General features: G+C 49.8%; 1 protein-coding gene across 1 annotated transcript in view; it reads left to right on the top strand.

The window, feature by feature from the left end:
- Positions 1 to 19,704, top strand: part of LOC104529021 (protein CEPU-1) — a gene marked incomplete at its 5' end in the record, with an annotated part of 52,152 nt that overhangs the window by 4,747 nt on the left and 27,701 nt on the right. Inside the window, one exon of the mRNA XM_010173197.1 lies at positions 18,982 to 19,107. Within this exon, the coding sequence (XP_010171499.1) occupies positions 18,982 to 19,107 (126 nt within the window). The remainder of the gene's footprint in view (positions 1 to 18,981; positions 19,108 to 19,704) is intronic.

The following is a 19,704-nucleotide window of genomic DNA, read 5'->3' as shown; positions in this document are numbered from 1 at the left end:
CCTCTCTCCCCGTGGCGGGGCCACCCCGAGAGCATCGCTGCCAAGGTGTGTGCCGGTGAGATAAAGCCGGTGTTGGGGCTGCGGCACCCGAGCCGGCTTTGTTTCAAGCACCGAACTCTGCTCAATTAATTTTCCTTTGATGCCATAAGCCCCTCTCACTCGTGGGAGAAGAAGGATAACTTTTGTTTTGTTTTTGGGGGTTTTTGTGGCTGGTTTTTTGGGAAACGCCTGCCCTGCCGAGCAGAGGGACAGTGGTTCACATGGTGGCACAGGCTGGGAGGAAGGATCAGTCCCTGCAGTCATCATTGCTCTTGTCCAAAGGTCTTGAGGTGACTTGCAGGGAAAACAGAGTAAAGGGGAACACATTGCTTGTGCCTGGCTGCTTTGGTTTGTGTTTTGTTTCTCCTGGAGATGCTCAGAGCATCCCTGACCACCCTCTGTACTGCAAGGGGTTCAGCCAGGCACCTGTGGAACTGAGCCTGTCCCCTGCACCATCAAAGCCACTGATGCTGGGTGTGAGGAGAAGCAGAAGGATTTGCCCAGGGCTGTTTGGTGACTTGGTGGCAGTGAGGGGTGTGTAGATGTTGGCCATTTCATATATAGAGCCATGTTTCACACTAGGTAGGATGCTTCCCAGCAGAAACCACGGGAGCTGCCTCTGGCACAAGTTTCTCTGGTGTGTCCACATCTTTCCCCCTGTGAGAGCAGCTGTCCTTTCTATAGAAGCTAAAGCAGGTTTAGATAAAGCTTTCTAAAAGGCACGGGGAGAGCTGGGAGAGGCTTCCCAAACCGGTGGAGGGGAGGAAACCAGCAGCATGAAATCAAAATCCTCCCTGGCTTCGCCTGCGCTCTCGGCTCCTTTGACTGATGCGTTCCTTCCCCGTCTCTCCTTTGTTGCTAATCACCGTCCGTCCCTCAAAGCTTCGTTTCCTTTTGTGTCAGGGCTGTTGTTGAGGACTGAAGGTCTCCCACGCGCTCTCACACGCTGTCCTAGTTGTTGGCTTTGCATCTCCTTTTTGCTCTGCTCCCAGGGAGCATCCCCTCCTCTCTGTTACTCTCGTATCCATTGCTGCTCCCAGATCTCCCCATCTCCCAAGGTTATACCAGCCCTTGCTTCTCCACGGGGTCCCATCATCTCATCCATGTTCCTTCATGATGTGACCACGTACCCGGCGTGCGGCTGGACAGGCTCCCTCCGGCCTCCCCCAAGTCACTTGACCTCTTTGCAAATCAATTTAACATCTGTGAGGCAGAGATAATAATTGTCACCTACTTCACGGGGGGCTTGATGAGGATTAATTCGTTAGTGTCGACAGAGGTCTTTGAAGACGGAATGCGCTATCTGAGAGCTAAACGTTATTATTAATTAGCAATTATATCGTGGGGTGGGAGGGGGGGAAGCAGAGACTCCAGAGTCTATAGTGGAAGTGTGTGCTCTGGGCTGCCCCAGTTACGTGCCTGCTTTGCTACTGGAAGGAGCCAGGCATGTTGTGTCCCACCAGGGATGTGTCCTGCTCCTGCTGCAGCACATCCTCCTGCCCAGAACGTGTGGGTGAGCCTCACTGGGGGAGTAAGGAGTGGGAGGGAGGGATGGGGAGGTGAACGGTGCTCTGGCATGTTAACCACTGTCCTCCTTAGAAAGAGAGCAAGTTGGTGATGGAGAAGTAGCGGGGAAGGGAAGGCGTCCTCCGTGCTTAGAATCATAGAATGGTTTGGGTTGGAAGGGACCTTAAAGCCCATCCAGTTCCAACCCCCCTGCCAGCAGCAGGGACACCTTCCACTAGACCAGGTTGCTCAAAGCCTCATCCAGCCTGGCCTTCAACACTTCCAGGGAGGGGGCATCTACAACTTCCTTGGGCAACCTAATGATGCCAGCGATGCAACCTAGCGATGCCAGCGGGCCAGGCACTGCCAGAGCCATGGCAGGATGTATCTTGTTCCCAAGGAGGAATAATTGGCAGGAGAATGGAGCGAGGGGAAGGAAGAACCAGTGATTCATAGGACACTCAGACCGTTTTCATTTCCTCTGTGTTTTTCTTTTTTGCATACACCGAGGCTGTGGCTGAGATCTCTGCTTTCCTCCCCCATTGAACTGCTAACGCTGTAATCGGGTGTGTTTTGAGGCTCCCCTAAGCAGCGCCAACACGAACCCGTTGTGGTCCCTGCAAGATGTGCCATGCCCAGGTGCTGGGACAGCACGTCAATGCCAACTGGGGCCATTTCCACCTCCAACACCCCCACAGCTCTGCTATTTCCCTCCTCCCCATCTGCAGCTCTGTGTGCTTTTGTGGCAGCAAGGTGAGCTCAGGCTCTTCGCTACTCCCTCGGAGATGTGCAGAGACAAGGAGGTCACCCTCCGATCACCCCTCTTCTAGAAAACAAGAGCCTTGCTCCTCTTGTTGTGTGAGCGAGCTCCCGGCAGCTCCCTTCACCCATCCTCTCCAAATCCTTTCAGGGAGAGGTCGCCTGCTTCACCCTCAGCCGTTCAACAGCGACTCCGCTAATCCCTTTGGCAGAGCGGGTGGAACCGGGAGGGCAGCGACACGTTGTGCCAACAGCTCTCCAGGCGAGACAAGGGCTTGAAGTTGTTTCCAGGTCTCATTCTCAAGCCCTTTGCACATCGAGCCCTTCTCCTTCCCTAAAGACTTTGCCAGCGGGAGGGGTGTCACGACAGCACCCACACCTCAGGATGCACGTCAGGCATCTCCCAGCTGCCACGTACGCTTTCCAGAGGTAGGGCGTGATAAAGCTGGTGGTGGCTTAATGAGGTCACTGCAGTTTAATGTTACTGCAGTAATCTCTTTTGTTTTACTACATTAAAATATTTGTGGCGGAACGGTTGGGCCACTGTAATGCGATAGCTTCTCCCTTAATGTTATTGTTACCACGGTAACGCTAATGGCGGCTCAATAACATTATTGCAATTTAATCTGGCGACAATAAAATTAAGGGGAGAAACAGTGAGACCTCGACAATGTAATGTTACTACAGTAACAGCATTGTTAGCGTAATCGCGGGAGCAGAGGCAACTCGTTGTAGTGTAATATTGGTACCAGGGCTTTATTGTTACTATAGTAACCCCGAGCATCCTCCGAAAGCTGCAGCAGGGGATGAATGGGAGGAGATGTCGCTGGTGTACCGGTACTACAGCTACCTTAGGGTTGTCAGCACAGGAAGGTCACGCAGGTATAAAGTCACTTTATTTGCCTAATTACACAATTGTGGTGGTTTTTTTTATCGAGGGGGCCTTTCTTTTTCTCCTTCCGTCGCCAGAGTGGGGTCTGTTGTTTTAGCAGCAGGAACTCTGCAGGGAAGGATTTAAAGCACTGCCTCCATCTAGTTCCAGATCCTTCTGCCTGGCGTTTTATAGCATGTGGCTGTTATGGAGCGATAACGTTTTATATTTATATGTCATCTTTCATCGTGAAGGATCCCAGCACAAGCTACAAATTATTGCTGTGCTGCGGGGCCGGGCTGGCAACTGGGTGCACGCTGTGTGGGAGAGGAGGGAGTTTCATACAAGGGCACTGGAGCTAACTGTGCTGCCCCAGAGAGAGCTGAGCACTGGTAACCTCTGCAAGTGAGAGTCTCCTTTGTTTTGGGGACTTATCCAGAGTCCCCAAACTTTGTGAGATGAGGCAGGGGGTCTTCCTGCATCCTGAGCAGCACCTGCTGAAAATTTTCCCACTTCCAAGTTTGTGTCAGGGCTGGAAAGGTTTAGTGCAGGCGGTGGGGTGAGGAGACAGGGAGGATTGCTGCTGCAAAAAGTATTTATTATGGCAGTGCTGGTTGTTGAACAGTTCGTTCTGCAGTTTGGCATCAGGCAGCAGTGTTTTGTGCAGCCCCAGATGTTGGAGAGGTTCAGTTGGGTATGGCTGGAGCAAGCAGTGTCCCGGCTGGGGCTGTGGGATTGTGCAACTTGGAGCCTCTGTTCCTCAGGCTCCTTCAGTCTGGTTTCCTGGGACTTCACCCCAAATTTGACAAATGCTGTGAGGCAACTCGTAAGCTTTGGAGCGTGGCTACTGGAGCAGCTGCTGATCTGCACAAGGCACGGGTGACATCTCTGTGTCATTGGTGACATCTCTGTGTTGTGGGTGACATCCCTGTGCCAGGCAGGAGCTTGCTGCAGTTTTCTCCAGCTTCCAGGGGAGGGAGTCAGAGCTGCTGATCCATCCCCAGCATCGCGGCCGCATCCTTGTCGCATCCTTCATCCTACCCGGGCTCAGCACGCCCAGGGATGGCTGCTTGCCATGCCACCGTGCTTGCCAGCCAGGTTCGATACCCCAATTGCTCTCTTGCGCCCCAGAACTACCCACACCACCTTCTTTCCTGCTTGGAAAGCAGGGATTTAACCTCTACCTTGAGCCCCTGTGCTCCCTACCAGCTTGTCAGGAGATCTCCATCCCTTGACAGCTCTTCTGGGTGCATTTGGAACCTGGATTTGGGTGCTCTGATGCCCACGTTTTGCAAGCCCAGCCTCCAACCTGAGCTCAGATCTGGGCCTGATCAGCGAGGCAGCTGCTCGGCTCCTCTTGTGCATCAGCATTTGATCTCTGTCCATGGGTATTTGGACTCTGACCACCGCAGTAATTCCTTGTTTGTCCTTTAATAAAAGACCCGTCAGCCCCCTTGACACCCGAGCTGGAATCGGTGGGACCTGGGGTGTCCTGTGTGCCAGCTCTTCGTGGCAATCTGGTACCACATCCCTCCTGCCAAACCCGCTCCTGCGGGAGTTACATGTTTGAAAACACGAGCAGCGGCTCATCTCCCATTCAGTGTTTTTCTCCATCATTTGCTTTATTAAATATTGATTTTCTGTTGCATTATTAAACCTTAAGTCCCGAGCATAAATTTAGTGTTGATACTTTAATCTGGCTTTTCTTTTTGGCCTTCAGAGCTGTTTTTTTTTCTGGCCAGTTACCCCTGGAGGTGAGTCCAGCAGTGAAAACTTGTTGCAGGATGCTTGTCGAGCAGGAGAAGGGGGTTCTGCCCAAGGGAGTTTGGTTGGTTTGGTGCAGCCTTTGCCATTGAAGATGGCATCTGTAAGGATCCTGGCGCTTGGAATCCTCCATAGAGCATGAGTGAAAGGAGGTTGAGGATGCTCCAGCCAAGCTTTTCAATGTGTGATTGGCTGGGGGAAGGATATAACCCTCTTTTTATTTATTTTTTAAAATTATTATATTTTTTTGGTAGTGTGGAGAAATGGCAATCCAAACGGGGAATTTAGTTTGGAAGCACTACATGGGCAGAGTGACAGGATGGCATCACTCCACGTGCCCTGCTCTGTTTGTTCCCCAGGGGTTTTTGCTGCCTTGCTTTGCCAGAATTGCCGTGTTCAGGAGCAGTGCTCTGTGCCGGGGAAGGCGGCCGCAGATGGTGATGTCTTGTCCTAAATACATCTCTTAAAACACAGCTCCTGGGCGATGCTGTACAAATCTGTGCTTATCTACCATACAAATCCTCAGCAAAACCGAAATTTGACCTCAGCCAAAACTCCAGGCAAAGCCAGAGGGATGCGGGTGGTGGGATTGCTGCCAGCGCCAGGCTGGAGAAAGTCACCAGCCAGGCGGCAGAGGTGCAAGTGGCCACCAGCACGTCCCCGATAGCCACAGTGGGACATGCTGACCCACACTGGCTGGACCCCGCTCGCCTCCCCTTCCCTATCGACGAGCTGCACGCAGCCAGCCAAACCTGAAGCCCCTTTCTCTCTTTTCTTTTTTCTTTGTGGGTTTGGTTTGGGGTTGTTTTTTTTTTTGTTTCTGGCAAGGACAGAGCTCTTTGTCTTCTGTCACAGAGTTCTTTGATCCCTGTTAAGAATTTATTTTTTTTTTTTTTAAAAAAAAAGGAAAAAAAAAAAAAAAAAAGAAAAAGAGAAAAAAAAAAAAGAGGAAAAAAAAATTAAAAAAGCTTGCAAACAGCTTTTGGATACTCATCTAAACGGGGCATGCTAGGCAGCATGAAACCCATGCCTGGCAGCCGGCGTGCTGAGCAGTGATTTAAAACCAGGCTCCCAGTGGCAGGGGAAGAGGCAGGGGGGGGAGCAGATGTGAACACAATGCTGGAGATAAAGGAGAGGCCAAGGGAACAGCTGCTGAAGAGCCAGCCCGGCCCTGCCACCTCCTGCGGCGGGCACAGAGTGCTGGAAAATCTCTAGTAAATATCCATGAGCGTAAGGATGGGCTGGAGCAGATCACTGAGCCTGTGGGAGAATGAAGTGGGGAATTGGGGTGAAAACATGTTCTCCACCCTGTTGTTGCTTGGGTTTTGAAGGAGAGGTTGGAGCTTGGAAAAGGGGAGTTTCATTGAAACATCTGGAGAGTTGTGATTGTGGTTTGCTCTTCTTTTCCTGTCTGTTCTGGTGGTGCCATGGAGGAGAAGGAGATTTAACAAAGGAGAAAGAGGAAGAAAAGTGGGAAGCAAAGAACAAAAATGCAAGGACTTTTGGAAAATATTGTGGCAATGTGGTCCTTCAGAAAAGATGTGGAAATACGGTCCTGAAATACTTCTGGTTTGGGTTTTCTGGGTCTGGCTGGTTGTCTGAGAAGCTGGTGGTGTGGGGTAGCAGTGAATCCCCTCTGCCCCATCCTTCAGAAATGAGGTGGCTTTGTTGCTTAGTCCAAGGCTGGATCCCTGGAAGAGCCCTTGAGCACGGCCCTGTTGGGTGCAGGGGAGAGGACAGGGAGGTCTCATTGCTCAAGGTGTGAGAGGACAGGGAGGTCTCATTGCTCGAGGTGGGAGAGGACAGGGAGGTCTCGTTGCTCAAGGTGCACCCATGCGCTCGTTTTTCATGTCTGGGTTGCTGATCCCATCACACCAGCAGTGGAGACACCCAGAAGATTTCAGCTCGGGGTTGTTTCTTTCTTTTCTCTTGGTGGCATCTAGTATAAGACTGGGACAAAGCAGTGGAGCTGGCAGAGCCCGTCCTGGCTTGCTGTCCTACATGAGATGAGATGAACAGGTCTCAATCCACTCCCCTCACTGGCAGAGCCTCCCCATCACTGATCCTTCGCAGCAAACACGCTCCCCGATTTGTACCCGAGGCTGTCCTTACCCAGACCGTCCTCGAGACGGGCATCAACAGAGATGTCTTCTCCATGGTTTGCCTTCCTTGTAATCCCTTCTCCTCGCAGCCAGCCCGAGAGCTTCAGCCTTTGATCCTCCTCCTCTTTTGCAAACACTTCTCTCCGCTCATGGAATTAAATCTCTCTCGCAGTGTTTTCCTTCCCTATCTTTTCTTTTTGGCCAAATCTGTCTGAAATAATTTATTTTTTTTTATTTTGTGCTCCTTCAGCAGCAGGGCTATATAATTGATGGCCTCACCAAGCTTTCTGAGCTGAGCATTAAACCCTTCCTGCCTTGGCTCCAACCAGAGTTCATTACTTTCTGAAAAGCTTTGTTGTCTGTTTGTGCTCAGATGATTGTTTTTTTGTGGAGGGGAGGATATTGTCAGCAGAGAGAGGGGAGGAGGGGATGGATTTGGCCATGACTGCTTTGTAATCAAATCCCACTCTCTATTTCTTTTTAGCAAATTTTTTGAGTGGAAATAGCCTTTTTTAAGCAAAATTGAAATACCAGCACCCTTGGAAGGGTGAGCCCCACGCACTGTGGGCAGGGTCCCCCCCCAGCACCGTGATTTCTTTGTTGTGGTGCTGGGGCTCACTGGGCAGGTGTGGTTTTGCAGGACACAAATTGTTTTCTGCATCTTTAGGCCTTTTTTTTTTTCTTTCTTTTTTTGGCAAGATGAAGCAGAAATGCTTTCTCTGGTTTGCCCTACGCCGATGTTTCTTCTGGCTTCCCATCTACCACTGTGGTTTTTCAGCACTTAAAACACAGCAAGGATGAGGTGATTACAAGGATTGGAGATTGGAGATGCAGTGACACTTCCCTGCCAACAAGTAATTGATTTATTAAAGACATTACAATACATTCATGGTTGGAGCGTTAAGAGTTTCCTTTGAACTCGCTCGAAAATCCAAAGGGATTGTGCCTGGTTTGCAAGTACCGTGGGCAGAATAAATCTGTGCTCCCCCCCCATTGCCTTCCCACCCCCTCCGGCCCCCGCATCACCGCAATTTCATTTCCCTTTTGACTGGCGCGAGTAAATATCACAGCTCGACAACTCCAGTCCAGTGACCGGTGTGATCCAATTTAATAGCATTTAAAAATTCAAAGTGATTGTTAGCCAAATGGAAATGTAAGATTTCATACCCAGCCTGCCTTGGGGAGGAAAGAAAGACTTGAGGGAGGGGTGCGGGGGGATGTAGACAAATGGACTAGATAAAAAATAATGGAAAGTAACTTAATTAAAGAGGCTCGAGCCAAGTTAAAAACAGGAATGATTTTGAATCAGAGAACCACAGGATTTAAAAATGAAAGAGGGGGGGAAAAAAAGGAAAGGAAACTGTGAATAAAAAGCCTCCAAAATGATTAAATGGGAGGAGAAGGAGGCATAGGAAGGAAGGGGTAAAAATAGTCCTTGCGTGAAAAGCAGGAGCACCTGGGGAATAGATGGTGCTGTTGATGAAGCTGGGCATTAGAAAGACAAATAGGGAAATTAAAGGATGCTCTGAGGGGAGAGAACTCCCTGCGGTTTTTCTGGCGTTCTCGGAGGCGTGAGGGTGGCCGAGAAGAGAAGGCTCCAGGGCTTCATTGAGGAGAAACAAAAAATGTAGGAGCAGTCCTAATGGAGAAGGAAGAACATCCCTCGTGCACCCCGGGCACAGTGATATCCCTGCCTTGCGGTACTGTCGCTCCCTCCTTTTCCTTTCCTTTTAACTCTCTCAAACGTTGCTTATTTTGGTTGGAATTTGGTAATTAAATGTTAATTGCCCCTCGGTGTATGCAGATATCCCACTGTGCTCTCTACAGCCTGATGACTAATTTTTAAAGCGCAGTACTCCCCTTTCATTGGAAATACCTGCCCTGGCAGCCATCCCCATGCCTTTTCCGTGGCTTGGCGAGCTTCATGGAGCCTGAAAAGCAGGTGCTGAAGGAGCATCGATCCGAATGGACATTTTTGGGCCATTTGCTCTTGGGACCTTACTTCTCCATCCGTAAAGTGGGGATAATAATGCTCTCTTATCTCACCAGGGTGTTTTGATGATAGGGTTATTAATGCCCGCGCTGCTGGCATACCCCGAGAAAGCGGAGGCGGTGATGTGCACAGGCACCGAGAGAAGCTGGGCACCTGCAGGAAAGTATTGTCCTTGGGGAGATGAATTAAGGCAGGAGAGACCCACCTTACCTCTATCTTTGCTGAACTTTGAGAGCTAACCCTTGCAGTGCTAAGACCACTCTCTTAAAGGCATTTGAAGGTGTGGGAATCATAGAATGGTTTGTGTTCGAAGGGACCTTAAAGATCATCCAGTTCCAACCCCCCTGCCATCAGCAGGGACACCTTCCCCTAGACCAGGTTGCTCAAAGCCTCATCCAGCCTGGCCTTCAACACTTCCAGGGAGGAGCAGCCACAGCTTCTCTGGGCAACCTGTGCCAGTGTCTGACCACCCTCACAGTGAAGAACTTCTTAATAGCTAATCAAAATAGGATGATGTGGATCATCACATGGACTCTGGCTCATTGATATTTGCTCTCCTGCTTGTTTCTGGCAGTTTTGGCCAAGCCCTGAGTTGATTCTTTGGGTTTGGGGCAGTTGGTGTGTTATGTCAGGGTAGATGTCAACAAGGTGTCGTGGGTAGGGTCTAGGACCAGAAGTATTCCACCAGAGGAGCAGGGATGGATGGGGAGCTCTTGGAGCTCAAGGACATCCTGCAAGAGTAGGGTTGTGTAAAGAAACGTCTAAGGGAAGGAAGCAGAGGACCCAGGGCAGCTTTGGGAAGGTGGGTCTGCTTCTGCCAGAGCAATGGATGGGTTTGCAAGTCTCACGCGAGGAGACAGGAGGAGTGGCAGCATCTGGAGATATAAATCATCTCGCCTGCTGTTCATTTTGAACTGCTGGGCCTTGCTGACCTCCCGCTTCACAAGCAGACCCACAAAAGGTCTGGTCATTAGGAGCAACCTCCAGACCACCTAATCAGAGAATAATAGGGCTGTGCTCCCTGCCTGATCCATTAATTTTTCAACAGAGTCAAAAGCGATCACGGGGAAGAAGCCCAAGCAGAAGTAAAGGCTCTGGCTGGAGCATGAAGAGGCACCTGCAAGGGCTGGAGCTTGGTGTGCAAGAGGGCTTGGGAAGGATGGGAGGAAAGGGACTGTCTAGGGACAAGTGGTGGTGGCATCAGCACCTGGTGTCATTAGAGATTGCTTGCATCCAACCCTGGTTCCTACGTCACTGAGGGCAACTGTGCACATCCACCTTTTGCTCCCCATCGCGTTCCTCCCCTAAGCTGGATGTCAGTGTGGTATCTAAAGGTGGTTTGCAAGGGGTGACATCCAGGAGGGCTGGGGATGGAGCCTGCATCCATCTGCCATCTCTTTTGTTCATGTGTTTGAGTCCCATGGAGCAAAGGCTGTTCTTGTGCATCTTGTCGATACAGCAACTAGCACAGTGGGGTCTAGAGGGTGTCAAAGATGTTGTGGAGGAGCTTGGGAGGGGAGGAGGGATGGCAGTAGTTAGATAAATAGAGGTGAAAGGGACACAGATAGACGTAGAAGATACAAATACACTCCACTTGCAATCCAATCAAAACTTGGGCCTTTCACTCGGTTCCACATTAACGCCGTGAATCTCGATGGTTTTTGAAGTGAAAGCATCAGGCGCCCGGTGCAGCGTTTCGGGGAAGCGCCGCTCATCCTCCTGCTTTCCCCGGGCACGGGCTGCGCTGCTCCTCCAATTAGATTAGTGTCAGTGTGGAAAGTGTAATCATAAACACTTACTTTGTGCTGGAGTCGAGGGAGAGGGAGCACGAGTGCGAGAGCGCGGGAGATAAGAACAAATATGCAAGAGCAAAGTGTGTTTTTAATGGAAGGGAGATTTATTTCTCTCTGTGTCTTTTTAAGCCTCTAGATAGATCATAAAAAAAAAAAAAACCCTCAACCCAACCCACACACAACCTGTCTGCCTGAAATAGCCGAAATGTAATTTAAAGAGCATCATTTTAACTAATACTTCACTTCAGAGACACCTGCCCTATATTCATTGGAGATGCAGGCTGCATTAGAGCATCTGATTTATCTTTGGAAAGGATGTTTGAGCTCCTTTGTTCCTGCCAGGTCCCTTTTGATGAGCGAAGTGGCGCAGGGCTGGTTCGGTGTGCTCAGCCTGCTGCGTGATGCTTGCTCCTCGTGGATGGAGAGGTGGAGGGACACAGGAAGAGCTCCCTGCTCTCCAGGAGCAGGACCTGCACCCTCAGCGTGGGGCATGGCCTCTTGCCCTCTGGCTGGTTTTGGGGAGAGGAGCTGAGGTTTTATGCTGAGTATAGCAGGACATTGTGCTTCTGATGGATCAGATGGACAATATCACGTGAACTTGCTGCTCGTTGGTACAGGAGACTCCAGGTTGACTGGAAAGTGTTGTTTGCAGGAACATCTACTCGGGATACGTTCCCTAAACTAGATCTATGCATCTTGGCTTACGTGAGCCCTCGGTCTGCAAAGGACGTGGCTAGCAGGACCGTCTCCCTGCAGAAATGTCCCCACCTACAGTTTCTATGACCACAGATGCTGGGTATCTTATCTTGCGTGCCGTTGTATTTTTGAATAAGCCTGCAAGGAAGGGCACTTGTCATTGTGTTGATAAAGAGAGATGAGACCTAAAGAGACAGTATTTTGCCCAGGACTCCTGTGGAGCAGGGAGCAGTGCAGGCATCAAGCCATCCTTCTCTGCAGCTTATTGGCTGGCAGCAAGGAGGCTTTTCTATCACAGACAAAAAAAGGAAATTCCACAAATCATAATTTTCTCCTGGAATGTGAGTGGAGGAAAGGATCCAATATTTTCCTGCATCCCTCAGGAGATGGTGGTGCACGGGCTGATCTGAGACAGCCCTGAGATCCTGGGCAGCTTGTTTCTGCTGGGGGGACAACTATCGAGGACAAGGAAGTGTGGGGATGAGCAAGAGGAAAGACAGGGAGAGGAGAGCTATTGTCAAATCCCTAGCTCACCCTTTCTGATCTGAAGTTCACTTGTAATATTTTTCTCGACTCGGGTTGCTAATGCGTTTTGTTCTCCAGAGTGCGCGTGGCCCGACTTCCCGCGCAGCCTTTAATTAGTTTCTGGATGATGACATCTCCGCTGAGAATCATCTCCTCATGTCCCTCCGATCTCAGGGGGAGATAAAGGAATCTAATAAAGACATTCAGCATTTCTAGGTGATGGGTTTGACAAGCTTTGTATTAACAAGAAGTCGTGTTCAAACTTTCTCGGGCGCCCTCGGCACAATGCGACTCGTCCTCACGTGGGACTTCTCCCGGGGGGTCTGATGGATTTCCACTGGTGCCTGCTGGGATGAGAGGGGCTGAGCTGAGGACCCTGCATCCCTGAGCAGGGTGAGACAGTGTCGCTGTCAGTTAGATGGTCACTGTGGAGATAGTTGTGAGAGAGGCTGTCATGCCTTGAGGAGAGGTGTCAGTAATGCTGGAAAGATGATGCAGGTGTCTTAAGGTTTTGAGATCCTTCAATTTTCTGCTGTTTATGAGGTGTTGCTTGGCTTGCAGGGGGGAATCCCAGGTGGCTCAAGGTGCAAAAACTAGAAACTAGATCCTTGCTCTGTGCGGTGTGTGTGGAGCTGAAAATGAGATCTGTCTAGACAGAGAGGCGAACCGTCGAGCAGCCTTTGTTCGTCTGCATTTCTTCATGGTTAGCACTGCAAAATCTTTATTCTTACATCTTTATGGGGCTCTTCAGGGTTTTGGGTGCAGTGGGGATTTTTTTGTTGGTTTTTTTTTAATTGAAAGAGGAGTATGCAGTAGTTAAGAATGGAGATCAGCATCATTAGACTCCTTTTAGAGAAGGCAACAAAGTCTAGAGCAGTGCCACAACTTCCTTTGTAATGTGAAAGCAGAACTTGGGTCTCCCAAACCTGGATGAGGGATTATGCCTGCTCTATAAAGCTGTTTATTAGTGACTATTAATAAGTCACGCTAAGCTTGAGGTGTGGGGCTTGGTGTCAGGTGTTTCTTCTTTTTTGTGCTAAGAAGAAAAGATGCAGATCCCTTCAGATCCTTGAAAGCAAAGGGCCAAATCTAGCCAAGCAGCACCCCAGTTCCTTGGGGTAACGGCACTCTGGATTCAGATTGTTGACCTGGACTTCATCTAAATGTCAGAAAAAAGTCCTTAAGCTGGAATCATAGAATCATAGAATGGTTTGGGTTGGAAGGGACCTTAAAGATCATCCAGTTCCAACCCCCCTACCATCAGCAGGGACACCTTCCACTAGACCAGGTTGCTCAAAGCCTCATCCAGCCTGGCCTTCAACACTTCCAGGGAGGGGGCATCCACAACTTCCTTGGGCAACCTGTTCCAGTGTCTGACCACCCTCACAGTGAAGAACTTCTTCCTCATATCTCATCTCAACCTCCCCTCTTTCAGCTTAAACCCATTTCCCCTTGTTTTGTCATTAACTGCCCTTATGAAAAGTCCTTCCCCAGCTTTCTTGTAGCCCCTTCAGGTACTGGGAGGCCGCTATAAGATCTCCCTGGAGCCTTCTCTTCTCCAGGCTGAACAGCCCCAACTCTCTCAGCCTGTCCTCATAGCAGAGCTGCTCCAGCCCTTGGATCATCCTGGTGGCCCTTCTCTGGACTTGTTCTAGCTGGTCCATGTCTTTCTTATGTTGGGGGCTCCAGAACTGGATTCCAAGTGGGGCCTTACAAGAGCGGAGTAGAGGGGCTGGAGACCCAGCTCTCCTTTCATGCCGCGTTTATTCTGGCGTAGCCCTTCTTGACTGCAGTAGAAGTATCTCTGATTTATGCTGTCGTAAGTGGAATCAGATTGGGCTCCCTTTTGGCACTTAGCTATAAAGTTTGTCTGCAGAAACCCTGATGCTTACACGGTGAATTATACCCGTGTTCACAAATACTTTCCTAATGAATGATTGGAAACGTCTTGTTTCTCCCTCCTCCTCTGAATTATTACAATGCCGTGCCGTATAACCCGCTGCAGAGACGGGCGGAAAAAAATCTGGTGTCCTCCAAGCTCAGGAGAGCTTTGCTGCAACAGGAGCCATTATCTACTCGGGAAATCATTTAGACACATCTCGGTGCCGTATGACACATCTCATTATGCCTTGCTTTAAAACGAGCAATTGCCATTAGTTATTTATTAATTGCTTATTAAGGTCGTTATGTATGTCCTCTTCATTTTCAGGCTGCTTTCTTCACGTCTTTAGCTGCCTCCAGGTTTGTGCCAAGAGGGGCTCGGTCCCTCGGCATAGCTGACCTGAACCAGGCGTGGAAGGGGGTGATGGTGCAAACCCAGGGCAGAGACAGTCCCAGGGGGCAGAATCAGCACCTGTAATTGTAATTTTTTTGTATACAAGCCTATGGGATGGAGCAGTGTAGCTGCAAGCAGGCTCTGAGGTTGTGTTTGTCCTTCCTCACACCCTGTGGACTTCTTCAATACAGCTCCTGAGCTGTGTTGATATGATGGAAGGATAAAGCCATCTCTGCTTTTCTCTTAATTATGGTTGTGTTAGAGTGGCACAAACTGATTGAAAAGCCCATTATAATACACCTGTAATTGAAGGCACAGGTGTCTCAGTTTGCTCTCTGGCTTCCTTAAAAAGCAGGAAGGTTTTGAACACAAAAAAGGTAGGAAGAAGGCAGAATGGAAGTACCTTTTCCCAACCCGACGGCTGCTGCCGAAGGAGAAGAAATTTCTCTGGTTCCAACTTGGAGGAGCTGGATGGGGAACCCGATGTTGGGATCCCTGACTTGCACCCGATCCCAGCTGACTTTGGCAGATCCCTCCATCGCTGGCCCAGGAGCGTGGGCTCCATCCGACTCGTAGCATCACGATGAGCAGGGCTGGGGCACCCGGGGCTGCCCCTCGCCGAGTCCCAGAGGCAGGACCCATGGTAGCAGCACTCTTTAAAAGACGGGGAAGGATGTGGGTGACAGCGGTAAGAGGCTGTTATTAAAAGCAGGAGCAGCACCAACCTGATGTTCAGGAAGCTGCCAGTGCACATCACAGATCGCCCGCAGAACGCGAGTCTGAATCTCCCTCTTTTTTTCTGTCTTCGAGACGCTTTTATATTTGTTCTTTGTTGTTTGCTTTGATCTGGAGCAGATGTTGCTCGTGCTGGAAGATGGAGGTTTGCATGTTTTATGAGGGGGAAGCAAGGCAGTGCTCACCAGGAGAGCCCGCTCGCTCTCAGAGCACTGCTGGGGGCTGCAAGCCCTGCAAGCACGAGAAGGGATTTGCAGGTTTGGAAAGGTGACACGTGTATTTCTGTGCTACTGGCTTGGCTCCCAAAACTGGGTAGAAAGGATGTAGTTAAGCCAAAAAAATTGTAGTTCTTCCTTGCAGGCACCCAACCTCATCCGAGGTCTCCTTCCCTGTCTCTGGTGGAGTGGTTGCTCCAGGTCCACCCTCCCCTAATACTCGGGGGTCTTTTTGGCTATTGCTTGATGCGTGGATGAAATTTGGGGTGCCTGGGGAGCCCAGCCGCGCTGAAGGGTGCATCAGGAGACAACGGTGGGGAAGCACAGGTAGCAACGTGGTCGTTGCATGCAAGGAAGATGGATGGGAAGTCATGATGACAGGAGGTGGCAAGGCCAAAGATGCGATGCACTTGTGCTGGCTGTGGGATGGGTGTCTGGAGGTGAAAGCATAGCGGGGATGCAGTCTGTGCCAGTGGCAGGAGGGTGTCTGCGTGCCAGGGAATATATCTGTGTAGGCAAGCGCATATGCTTAGATCTGCAAAGAGATATATCACCTGACTGAACACCCACGTGGTTGGGTTAAATATTTAAGCGAGCTCCTTTTTGTCCCGGGTGCTCCACGTGTGCAAGTGGGCATCAAGTCCAGGCAAACCGAGGGCATGCCTTGGGTACCTGCAGTGGGTTGCAGCGGCTGAGAGCAGCCCAAAGACCTTTCCCATCATCAGGGCAAGCACAGGGGGGGGAAAAGAAGAAGTCAGATCGATAAAACACCAGCCCATCTCTGGGGAAATCTGCGCTGTGTCACCGGAGCAGCTTGGCCAACACTGCCATGTTTAATCACTTCTGAGCAAGAGAGATGCTGAACACAAAAGGACTGCCCGCAAGGAGAGGGTTCCCGCCTGGGAAGCCTGCATTTATTTAGCTTTATTTATTTATTCATTCCCATAGGGGCACAGCTCCATCTGCATCCTGCGTTCAGCAGAAGAAATTTCTCCTCTGCCCCATTGCTGCAGAAATGCCAACTGACGGCGAAAGCGTTTTAATGCAGAGGGAACGGGAGCACCGGTGACCGCTCAGGAATATTAAATATATACTTAAAATCACTTATTTATTAAGGTTTCCTTCCCTAGTGTGGCAAAAACCTTCCAACATACCTGTTCGGTCTCCAGAAAGGCATTTTAAATAGTTTGTGTGGTTAATTATGCAAATGTTTAATTAGCATACAATAACTATCCTGTTAAATCCTACCACTGCATATTTAATTTAAGGGTAAGCTAACGACTTTGCTGACTCTGGTTTACTTCCCAGCCATTCCTGCCTTATCTCATCCCAGTAAATTGACTCTTTTTCAATGTGTCACCAAAGCAGGGTGGGCTTTTTCTCCAGGGTACGGGCAGCTCGAGCTGCTTTTGCACTTACCAGGGAGGGTTGCAAAGTCTCCAGTTGCCTGGCCAAGCAACACTGGCCATCACTTCTCCTCCCCTACCCGGTCTGAGCAAAGCTTAAATCTCCCATTGGATTGCTGTGGAGGATGTAAAGTTTATGGTTTGGGAAAATCCAAGTTTATTTGTTTTCATTACTTTTCAAATCCGTTCAGTGGATTTGATTACAGATTTTTGTCTCGTCTGGGCAGGTGCAGATGTGTGTGTGTGTGGTACCAGAGTCACAGTGCAAAGTCTGACTTGTGGTGTTTTGTTATTTGTTTGTTTGTGGTTTTTTTTTAAATTATTATTATTATTTAAGTCTCGGTGAGCTCTGCAAAACAAGCTGAATTGGGTTGATGTGGATACAGTAGTTAAAAAAACATCAGAAAGGTTTCTCTGTGATTTAGGAAGCATGGTTTTGAAGATGATAAATACTGCTTTAGGTTTTTTTGGGGACTTACAGCTGGAAGCTATTGCATCTTTGCAGGCGATGGAGGACGATTGACTGAGCTTCGCTTGTCTCTTTCCACCTCCCCGAAATGGCAAGGGTAATATCTCTTTGGCCTATTTTCAGTGTCAAAACTGTAAGCTCAGTCTATTCAAAGCACACATGGGTTTGCTGACTGGTGGTCCCAGCCTCACTGGGAACACAGTGGGACAACCGTAGTGCCGCTGTAAGTAATTGCATCTCCTCGATGGACTCTCTGGTGATTGGCAGAGCATCTCCCAGCTCCGTGCGGGTGGTCCCAGGAGGCGTGTGCTGTCCCCTTACGCTGGGCTTAATGACATGGTTGCATATTAATATTTCTTTGGATGTCATCTTCATGGTCTCCACTGTCCTGCCCCAGAGCCCCCACTGTTCTGGGAGCATCTGATCCTTAGTTGTCCTCTGGTGGATGATTAGCAGATTAGCCATCATGCCCAGAGCAGCAAAAAAAATGAACTCCCAAAAGCCCTTCAAAATAGAGAATAATTCATTACCCACCTTGATTTCCACTTAAAATGTACTTTAACTACACTTCCAACTACAAACCCTAAATCACCCTCATGTTCACAAAAAATCCATCATTTTTTATTTTATTGCACAGCACTGGCATGACATAATCCCTTCCAGAGCGTCTTGGAGTGCTTTACGGATCAATAAATTACTTACCTGCACAGCAGAGGCAATGCGTGCAAGGCCATTGCAGTCATTCCAGCTCGGCGCAGCCCCGGGAAGGTGTGGGAGGTGGGGAGAGGTGCTTGGGAGTGGGATCCAGGTCAGGAATTAGGGATGTTGCGATGGTCTGGGCTGTAACTTCAAGCAGGTTGATGAAGGGGTTTCACCCGGGGAAGGTGGAAGGAGCCAGGATGCTTTGGAAGTGATTTGTGACTCTCCTGCAAAGCGCCGCAGCGGGGTGCCAATCCTGGAGAACAGCTTGAGAAAAAATAAACCGAGGAAGGTGATGGTCTTTATTATGTTCTGCAGGTGCAGGCTGATAACAGCAGCTGATCGTTCTTCTAGTCCAGCCCTGGCGTGTAGAGCTCGTAGAAAACCCAGCCCTCTCCGCCAGCCGCATCACATCCTCTGCTCACGCTCTCTGCTCGCTCCTTATCCCTTCCCCTTCTCATCACCCCCCCTTCTGTGTGTGTCTCCCCCCTCTTTGGGTCTGGGCCCGTTGTGTCTGACCTGCTTGTGGGCATTTGTGATGGCAGTGCCATTGCAGTGGGATGGCTTTCATCCGGATAAAATTTGCCTTCCTTTGAGCAGTGGTAGACCCTAGAGACTCCTCAGGAGACTTGTCTTTATGCCCAGCTCCTCTTGGTGCTTTTCTGGTTGCAAGGGCATGATGATGAGCTAGCATGACTGCTGTTGGTGCTCTTGTTGAGCCAGGAGCGCCTGCTGCCTTTGGGGCAGTTTGAAGGGAGTGGATGATGTGTTCTCTGTAAGATGCATCAATGCTGGACAGGGTTCTTCATGGCTGGAGGACAGGATGAGTACTGGAAGTGTGGTGGGAAAGAAGTACTGTCTCACACACCACGGAGGTGCTGAGGAGGAGCTGTCTTGAGCCTCCCTAAAACAACTGAATCCCCTCTGGCTACAGTTTCTTCCCACTTCAACCCTGTCTTCTCTGCCCACCCTTTCCCCTGTGTGTTCCTGTCAAGTCAGATGGAACTGATGGGCTGCTGCATAGCTTGTTGAGGTGGAGGGAGGAAGAAAATCCAACCTCCTTCACCCACATTTTGAGATTTGAGTCAGAGCAGAACCGGTTGCATTTTCATTTACTTTTGTGTGTCATTGCAGTGTCTCCAAAAATCACCGAGATCTCTTCTGACATCTCCATCAACGAGGGCGGCAACGTCAGCCTCACCTGCATAGCCACAGGCAGACCAGATCCAACAATTACCTGGAGACACATCTCGCCCAAAGGTAAGAGCTGAACGTGACTCGAGATATTCCGGGAAGGGCACAGTGCCATTTGTGAGCAGCTGGAGAGGTGTCATTGGCTGGTTTATCTTGCAGCTGGGAAAAAGAAGGTGGTGTGCATCAAAAAGATGTGACTTATTGCAGGATTTGAGGACTCTGGTGGAGAAACGTCAGTCTTGGTAGTATGGGAGAAGAGCTTTATGGTTTTGGTCATGTGGAGGACTGGCAGTAGGTACCAGGTTGGGTGGTTGTGCTTAGGGATGGCATGTTCAGCCCTGTTTTGCAAAGTTTTTGGGGAATTCTCGCGTGTCTCTTCAAAGAAGGACTGTAAATAGCGCAAATGAGCAGGGAAACAGACGAAGCATTAAGTGGTGGCCTTGTTAATTGGCAAGCAAAACCTGAGCAGAACTGTGTGGGTGTGACTGCTGGGAAGCCAATTCCTGTACGTGCCTGTTCGGGAGGATATGATTTCAAACCCCTTTCCCAGCTGGTTTTTTTGATGTGTGTTTTGCATTTTGCTGACCCGTTATTCCCAGTGGCTGTGAGGTTCTTACTGGTGAGCTGATGGTGAAGTCTGGGGGTGAGATGAGCCCATCCAGC

This window comes from Antrostomus carolinensis, unplaced genomic scaffold (genome assembly GCF_000700745.2).
Source record: "Antrostomus carolinensis isolate BGI_N321 unplaced genomic scaffold, ASM70074v2 scaffold24998, whole genome shotgun sequence".
In the NCBI taxonomy this organism is placed as follows: domain Eukaryota; kingdom Metazoa; phylum Chordata; class Aves; order Caprimulgiformes; family Caprimulgidae; genus Antrostomus; species Antrostomus carolinensis.
The sequence above is the reverse complement of the archived record's forward strand: the minus strand, read 5'-3'. Positions and strand labels throughout refer to the sequence as shown.